The sequence below is a fragment of the Primulina eburnea genome, chromosome 6 (genome assembly GCF_022965805.1).
Source record: "Primulina eburnea isolate SZY01 chromosome 6, ASM2296580v1, whole genome shotgun sequence".
Classification (NCBI taxonomy): Eukaryota; Viridiplantae; Streptophyta; class Magnoliopsida; order Lamiales; family Gesneriaceae; genus Primulina; species Primulina eburnea.
The window spans coordinates 19566597-19575236 of NC_133106.1; the positions used below are offsets into that span (position 1 = coordinate 19566597).

The 8640-nt window shown below is 33.6% G+C and overlaps 2 protein-coding genes across 7 annotated transcripts; both read right to left on the reverse strand.

Annotated features, from left to right (window-relative positions):
* Positions 1-1665: 1665 nt before the first annotated feature.
* Positions 1666-2184, reverse strand: LOC140835364 (uncharacterized). The gene has a single exon (XM_073200852.1). The coding sequence runs from the start codon at positions 2182-2184 to the stop codon at positions 1666-1668; it is 519 nt and encodes a 172-aa protein (XP_073056953.1).
* A 931-nt stretch (positions 2185-3115) lies between these two features.
* LOC140833848 (uncharacterized) lies at positions 3116-6625 on the reverse strand. Of its 6 annotated transcripts, none has more exons than XM_073198299.1 (7): positions 6505-6613; positions 6369-6426; positions 5939-6044; positions 4965-5012; positions 4428-4536; positions 3555-3789; positions 3116-3298 (listed from the first exon to the last, which is right to left on the reverse strand). In XM_073198299.1, exons 2-7 carry the CDS (start codon positions 6414-6416, stop codon positions 3122-3124), a joined length of 723 nt encoding a protein of 240 aa, XP_073054400.1. In that variant the 5' UTR covers positions 6417-6426; positions 6505-6613; the 3' UTR covers positions 3116-3121. The 6 variants fall into 6 exon arrangements, with proteins under 6 accessions (XP_073054400.1, XP_073054398.1, XP_073054399.1 ...); XM_073198297.1 differs by having other exon boundaries at positions 5939-6050; positions 6363-6426; XM_073198298.1 differs by having other exon boundaries at positions 5939-6050; positions 6505-6612.
* Positions 6626-8640: the final 2015 nt, after the last annotated feature.

The window sequence follows — 8640 nt, forward strand, 5'->3', positions numbered from 1 at the left end:
TCAATCTAATAAATTTTTGGATTGAAATTATATAATTATGATGAAATTGTCTCAATTTATTATGCAAAATAATGAATATTCATAACTATACTTTATAGTGATTGTCAATAAAAATTATTGACAAATGATATGTGATATATAAACACACTTTAGCTCAAAGCTTCTAACCCAAAGTCAGTTATGAGAAAATAATTTAATTTGTCATGAATGTGATATATATAGAAAATCTTCGAATATTTTGAGGTACCGAACGAAATCAGATTCAACCTTCAAAACTATCATTTCAGTAGAACAACATATCATTATAGGAATTAAAATGATCATTGTACATATGATGCATTCGACTTATTTCTCTCAAAGAGTTTACTAAAATGGCCAAATATTTGAAATATAAATTTGTCATGAAATTCTTAGAAAATACAAAATTCTGTATACGATTATGGATTGAACATTTTCTAGAAGAATATATGTTCATAAGTTTTAGTACAAAAAATGTATGAAAATACTTTTATAAGTTACATACATTTGTGGTTGTTTGACCATTTGATGCTCAAAGTATCATTTTCACAAACTTGAAGTTTAAGAAAAAGTATTTGGTATTGAAGTACCATATCAAAATGTAATTTATGCATCATCATATCTCACGAAATGACACTATTGAGGTATAATCATTCTCCAACTTGAAGACATTGGCAACCAGCAAAGCACATGCTCAATTTTATTCGCAATCTTAAACACTCTATGGATTTACATAAAAAAAAAATTAGCAACAACTGAAGATAATACGACCGATCTTTTCATAAAGTTATCATTTGCATAAACTTTTGGCAAATTGGTGTACAAGATCGGAATACGAAGAGTTAATAATTTCAAGCTATGATTGCAATTGAGGGAGCAATAAAAGTTGTATTCTTTTTTTCCCGTCTATGATTTTTCCCACGTGGTTTTTCATGACAAGGTTTTAATGAAACAATTAGCAAGTAGCGAGATATGTCGTACTCTTTTTCTTTCACATGGAATCTCCCATTGGGTTTTTCCAGGTAAGGTTTTAAAGAGGTTTATTCATCATCGCGAGCACATACAAAAAAGTTATCTATTGTTGTACTCTTTTTCCTTCTTTCATATTTTCCATGAGGATTTTACTGTCAATGTTTTAACAAGGTAACATTTGAGTCCTAATGAATTTACCAAACATCCATCTTGCCAAATTAAGATTTTTACGAATTGGTTGTTGTGCAAATAATCATTTAAAGGGAAGTGTTATAAAATAATTTCTTGTTATAAATTATTATAGATTTGCGATCATGATAAATATGACAAAAGTATATCAGTAAATATTTGTATTATTCTATTTTCTCCTATAAATAAGATTATTGAGTTCAATAAAAATTAAACATGATTAGTATTGAATTATTCTCTCTTTTCTCATTCTCTGTATTCATCTATATTTTCTCTTATGGTTTTTTATACAATTTTTGAAACTATTTTCGCTGAAAATTATTGATTCCAATCCCATATCGATTCGCAGCAATCATAAAATAATCACAATTCACAACGCAAGAGAATTTTCAGCCCAATCCATCATTTTATTAGAATACAAAGTTAGGGTAAAAAAAACCATGGAAACATCAATTGATTCATATAAACTCATGCATTTGAAAACTACTACTGCACAAGAACGAGATTGCCACCTCCCCAACCATCTATCCCATCGACAAACTCCCTCCTACCTCCGCCTTTCGGCACGGTGACGGTCAACGCTCCGTCCATAAACATTGCGGTGGCCATCTCCGGGAGGCTCGAGGGTGGCAATCGATACCTCCATGTGTCCACCTCCAACTTGTTCAAGGACAACTTCACGTCACTCATCCTCGACGACCCCAGGTTGTTTCTAACCACAATCTTGATCACCCCCGGATGAATCTCCACTGCATGAGCCCTGACATCTCCGACGCTGACATCATAGCCATCCACCTCGATTTCCACGATGAATCTGAAGAAATCAACCCCCTCTTCCACCACCACATCCGCATCCGACCTAAACGGAAGCTCCAGGACTTTGCTGAAAACATGAGGGAGTTTCTTAAGCTTCTTTTGGACATTTCCTCCCATAGAGTTGAAATCGTGACCGTCGTCGTCTCGGATGGCGACGTTTCTCTTGGTTGTCATGGGGTGCACCCTCATAGCCTCGATATATTGTAGAGATGAAAGGAATACGAATATTATCAGAACCAAATTCTTGATGAAAATATAGTTTCTTGGAAGATGAAAGGGAAAAGATGAAATCATTAAAGGTTTCTTGTTCAAGATTTGAAACAAACAAGAAAGAAAAAAAATGCAAACATTAACAATGATCGTAAATATGCATATTACAAATTTCTATACATACAAATGTGTTTGTGCATCATAAAGATTTCTTTATGTAAAAAATGGGGATTTCCAATATGTACAAAAAGCAAGAAGTTGAAGATTTGTTTTTTGTTTTTTTCCCTTTCTGCGCTAATATTATTTGTTATAATGAATTGTTATCTACACATCACACAAATGAAAAGTGACAGAGGCCATGGATATAAAAAGCTCTTGATTCAAGAATTTCAACGGTTGGCGTTGAGAAAAATTCTGAGGGCGACCTCAAATCACTTACCAATCTCCAAAAGTGAAATCTCTATTTTTTTTCCCGAGAAAATTTACATGAACCACATATCTAATTTTCTAATAATGGACGGGCCGGTAAGAATATTAAAATGATTCTTTAAAATTGGAATGAGAATATTAGAATCAACAAAAAAAAAAAAGGAATAATTATCAAATTATAAAAAGGAATTATTATGAAATTAGTTTATAGTTTTAAAAAGGATTACTATACACACAGACACTCTCTCTTTTGAAGTGAGCAATTGCAAATAAAACTATGTTAAATGTTGTCATTATTTTTAAACGTACTTGTATTATGAATAAATGCAAATTCCAATGGCCGAGGTGCAAAAAACCCAGGATATATGCCCATTGGCCCTAACGTGTACAAACCACTTGAAACATAAAAGTCGAACCGGTTTTGGGTCGAAGTGGATCTCACATCATTATAGATGGATTGCACGAGGGATGATATAAAATCTTGAGTTCAAACATTTGAATCTACTTGATGACGGCTTCTGTGCCTGCGCCGAGAACGTCTTTCTCTGAGACTCGATCTTCCAGGTGATGTGCTTGAAGTTTTGGGAGGGGTGTTTTCTGCACTTCCGGGAAGCCCAAATACAAAATCAAATGGATTCTGTGAATCATCAGTGGCAGTGTCCACCTGAAAAATTTGATGAAACACAAGATAAGAGTCATCATGGAAAAATGGAACTTTATTTTTTTGGGTTTCCAAATGAATGTAAATCATGTTTTAGATTGGTTGGATACGAACAAGAAAAACGGATTAGCTTAACAATTATTTATAACAATAGAAAAAAAAACAAATATCACGAGGTGCTATATTCTTGTAACTTGACCATATTCCATTGTGTTGTTTCGATTTTCGAAAATTATGTCATTCAAGCATATATACTCACATAAACTTCCTTGGGCTCTACAGTAGTCTTCTTGACATCATTCTTGCTTGAATCAGTTTTTATATCAGTATACGATGTATTCTGAAAATCAGAAGCGGGATCACCATAAAAGTATCGACTTTGCCACATAAATTTTGGCTTGTCTGCTGATGAATCTTCATAAACTTCTTCCAAGTAAAAATGCTTTGAGAGACGTTGAAGTACCAACGGATCATATCTATACCTCTTCAACATTCTAAGGTAATAGCAAAAGAAAAAGATTAACAAATATACACTTCCCCTCAAATCTTAACTCCAAAAGAAAACAGAGAACATCAGAAAACTGACTTTTCCATTTTCTCATTTAGTCATCATGCGTAAATCACCGTAGTAATGCAAAATCAACGACTAGAGTTATTAAAAATAAAAGAATGAATTCTTGAATCAGATTTGATATCATTAAAGTTACAAAATATATTTAATATAATTTGATTGTGATTTAGTATTATGGAAGATATTCTAATATGATAATTCCAATATATTGTCGACTGTATAAAAAGATCATGAATGTAATGTGAACTAAGAGTTAATACAATTTTCAACCTCTAGGAATTATGTCATAGCCGTAGGCATTAATAACCAAATTACGTAAGTGTCCCATTCTCTTTCTGCAATATTTCTATTGTTGACAATTCAACAAGTAAACTCCCCAAGGGTTTGCAAAATGATGCAGGTAATGCAAAAAATACTAGCAATCATGGTAGCTCTAATCTTAAATATCAAAGCTTGGCCACATATTGATTATACTTCTGTAGTGGCAGTGATGTAAAAATGCACACAAAATCAAACCGAAAAGAGTTGCAAAATTTTAAGGGTTCAGTAAGAATTTTTTACATGTCTGCCAATTCTCTCTGCATCCGACTGCCTTCCAGCGAAAGAAAACGGTCATTCCATGATTCAAGAGACCTACCAAAATTCCACAATGCGCAAACAATAGAAGTCCCTACAAGTATATCAATAAATAGATCTCTTAGCATAGCTTATAAATGAAGTTATGATATGAAGGAAATGGATTTACATTAGATCTGATATTATCCAACTCAAAGTGTGTGGTATCTAGTCAGTTCACAACTCCATTTTTCTCTTTAAAGTAATTTTCAATATTTATTCCACATCCGATTGCTAGCTGACAACACAGCATGAATTTATTTCATTATATTTGGCAGTAACTGTATCTCACAGTATATTTGGCAGTAAATGTATCTCACAGTAGTTGTTAGGAAGTCCAATGAAACTTAGTCACCGGTCAACACAGTTTAATTCAATTTCACTACTTATTCACTAAAGGATTAAACAAGTAAGAAATGAATAGTTATAATAATAAAAAGTTGAAGAATGTAAAAGACATGAGAAAGGTATAAAACTGCGTACCAAGTGAAAGGCTACCACGAACAAAAATATTTAGCCTCCTTGGGGTCACTGGAAACAATAAAGTAAAATAATGCAATTAGACCGTAAGAACCACAAATCTTACAAGATAACTAAATTAAATAGTCTTTAATAAAGCCATCAGCCATTCGACACCACACAATACAATAAGCATTTTCATTACTAACACATGGTTGGATTATCAAATAGAGTGCATGCATAGCCTTCTTCGCTGCGTGCATGAAATAAATACTTAATTACTCTAAATCAGTGGTGCAGAAGTATACCACTTGTATCTCCATCTACAACACCCTTAAGCCCATTTTGAAGCACCGGTATGTAACAGGCAAATAGAAAAATTTTCAAGCAATTTTACCCATTATGGAAGGCATCAATAACAGTTTATACAATCCAATTCAATAGAACAAAAAAATACAAAACTATTTAGGACCAAATTGTTGTTGAAATACTTCACTATCGCTCTTGACTTTGGCACAAACCAATCAAGTTACTGTGAATTACATTAGTTTTATAACATTAGAAACCAATATGAAAGAAAAATATTAGTTTAACTCTATATTAGTAGATTGATTCTTCACATGCCATCCCAGCTTGTTTTGAATAAGCACTAGGACAAAATACCCTTAATACTAGCAGTTGTATTCATCATGACTGAAAATACCATTCGAGCAAACATCCTTACACATAAGTACACAACACAAGCCAGAAATGCACAACGGATAATTCCATGATAGATAGATCCTCGCCTCTCTCACATGCATTGCTAGTCTAAATACCTCTGTGAGAGTGAAAATAAAATCTAACCACTAAATCCAATCTACATAGGCCTATATATATGCATCTCCCAAGACATTCGCATTCAAAGGGAAGCACTCTATTGTACATAAAGTGCTAAACTGCACAAATGTTATCTGAATTATAAGTTCAGTAGCCAGAATGATTATCCAAACACGTACCTAGCATGGAAACAATAGCAGCACCAGAGAAACCAATCATCGAGTTTCTCAGAGTCTGACTATGCCATTTCATCAGTAAATTTGCTTCTTGAATTGTGATTTGCTCCTGCTCCTTTGTATCACAGCACCCGAAAAATAATAAGCACTAAAACTAAAACTGACAGAAATCAAATAGTTGCCTAAATACAAGAACGAGCAGTCCCAAGAATTTTTTTCCCCCCCCCGAAGATCTGGTCCCCAACACCACCGAGCTTTTGACGTACATAGTGTTCAGAATCGACCAATTTCTAATACCATCTAATTAAGTGATTTATCAAACTGAAAACCAAAACCCCATCTTCCAATATCCAAAAGTTAATCCCAAAACAGCTATGACTGCCCAATAAAACCCACATTTTCAAGGACAAACAAAAAAAATAAAAACAAATACCTTTTTTGAGAGAAGTAGTTGCCAAAGATCAACAATCGCTAAACCCATTTTAAGTTGGCTGCGCAGATGAAACATTCGCGAAGCGAGGAGGTTTTAGATATTGAAATCGGTTCAGAATGCTCACTTACAGCAATACCTCTCTTTTTCCTCGAAATATTGAAGGCTACCCCAAATCAGTTAAATCACACTTCTGCTGTTTGTGTTTGTTTACTCGCTGTTCGATTTTCTAAATAAGTTCCCAAGTTTAGTACAAAAGGAGTCGACCCTGTTGAAAATTTATTGATACCAGCCGTAACAAATAAAATTTAATCTTGTCATATTTAGTTAATGATAATTATTTTAAAACAAATTAGTATCATTAACACAAAAATATAATTGAATTAGCTTTAAAAATTATATGGACATAGATAGATATAGAAGTAATCGTAATCAAATATAAGAAACAAAAAAAAAGCATATGTTATTAACTCAATATAAATAAATGCAATTAGCGCACAATTATACCACATGACATATGTTTCTCCAATGCACTCATTTAGGATGTCAACAATTCAAATCAAACGAAACAATATCAGACTTGAGCTTGACTCGTTTAAGATTGATAGAGGGTCGAATTCGAGCTTTTATCAACAAGATCGAGCTCTTAAAAACATACAATTGAGCTTGATTCGAGCTTAGTAAAAATTAAACATATCTAGGAACTAATTTTAAATCACACAGAAAAGTATAAATTTTATCAGTACTAATATTTTTATTGGTCAACTCAACAGATGAGCCAAGCTCGAGCCTACGAGCAACCTAAACAAGCCGCGCTCGAGCTCGCGATCCTATTAACGAACATGTTTGCAATCTCACAAGCCGAATATCCTTAGGCTTGAGCTTGGTTTGGTTAAATTATCGAACTCGAAATCGAGCTTGAGCTTGGCTTAATATGATTAACAAACGAACTCAAACGAGTTTTCTATCGAGCGAACTCCGAATAGCTCGCGAACAGTTTGATTTGTTTATATCCCTACACTTGCTTAATAGGGGAGATTAATTGATGTTCCAAAATTAATGAAACTCCAAATAATCACAGGGCAGTAACATATTAAGTAAAAAGAAAAAAAGATTGCATAGAGGGAATACCTTAGAAGATGAGGATGAACAACTATTCAAGGGCAGTGAAAATGTACCAACAGCCTTGACCTTGTTCAGCATCAGTGGGCAATTTAGAGCAAAATGCTTCACTTATCCCACTTTTTTTTATCTAGCCATTGACCTTAACCTGGAAATGAAATGAACAATAAGTGAAAAAATCACATCAACCAATAAGACATAATTTTTCACTTTTGGTATGCTATTTCTCATAAGCCGATAGCCAGCAAGAAGGAATTTAGATTCCATGAAGTTTCATTTCACTCTTTAGACAACAAAAACAGGACTTTAATTTTTATATTGTGTAATTATTGTTAGAGTAGATGCACCGCAAGCCAACGGTTGGTTAGAAATTTATTGACTCAAGTGTAATAAAAAATCTTTATTTTAATATAATTTAACATTTTTATGGTTTTATTTTGCTTTATCCGTATACTCTATGCAATCAGCATAGATAAAGTCTTTGATTATATTTTAATACAAATTAATCATAATTCGATCTTGAAATTCATTTGTAATCACTGTATATTCTAAATTGATTCATAGTCGATTCAACTGCCTAAAGTAAGGATGAATGCCGCTTGATCTTGAGACTAGCATCTGTGATATTATGTAACATGTTTCATGGTATGGGCATAGAGATGTCCAATCTTGTAGATGAGTAATCATACGATAATTGTACCGAACAACCCTCCCTCGGACTTTCCAAGCGATTATCATTCATCGAGAGAAAAACTTCGTGGTTGTGATTGTACATGATTAGTCCTTACGACCCAAGACAACACTGAGACTCTACATACTAGGATTGTTCTTTGACTAGTTTATCGATTCTACGGGGATCAAAAGGTGGCGAGGTTGGGTGCAATTGTGAAATGTGTAGGAGACAGTTTATTGTAATCGGGGATTCACCGCTCACATACGGGTGTGGATATCCTATGTGATATAACGAAATAGTAGTGCATGAAATCTCTTGCCAGAGTGTAAGATGTCCATTAGGGAAAGAGTTCCCTAGTTGTTCATGCGATGACACTATGAATATTTCATGATTGTATCATATATCTATCGAATTAATATGTAACCCTCGATAAACCAATGGTTGCAGATTCGATCGGGATATATATGAGATGAAGGGACT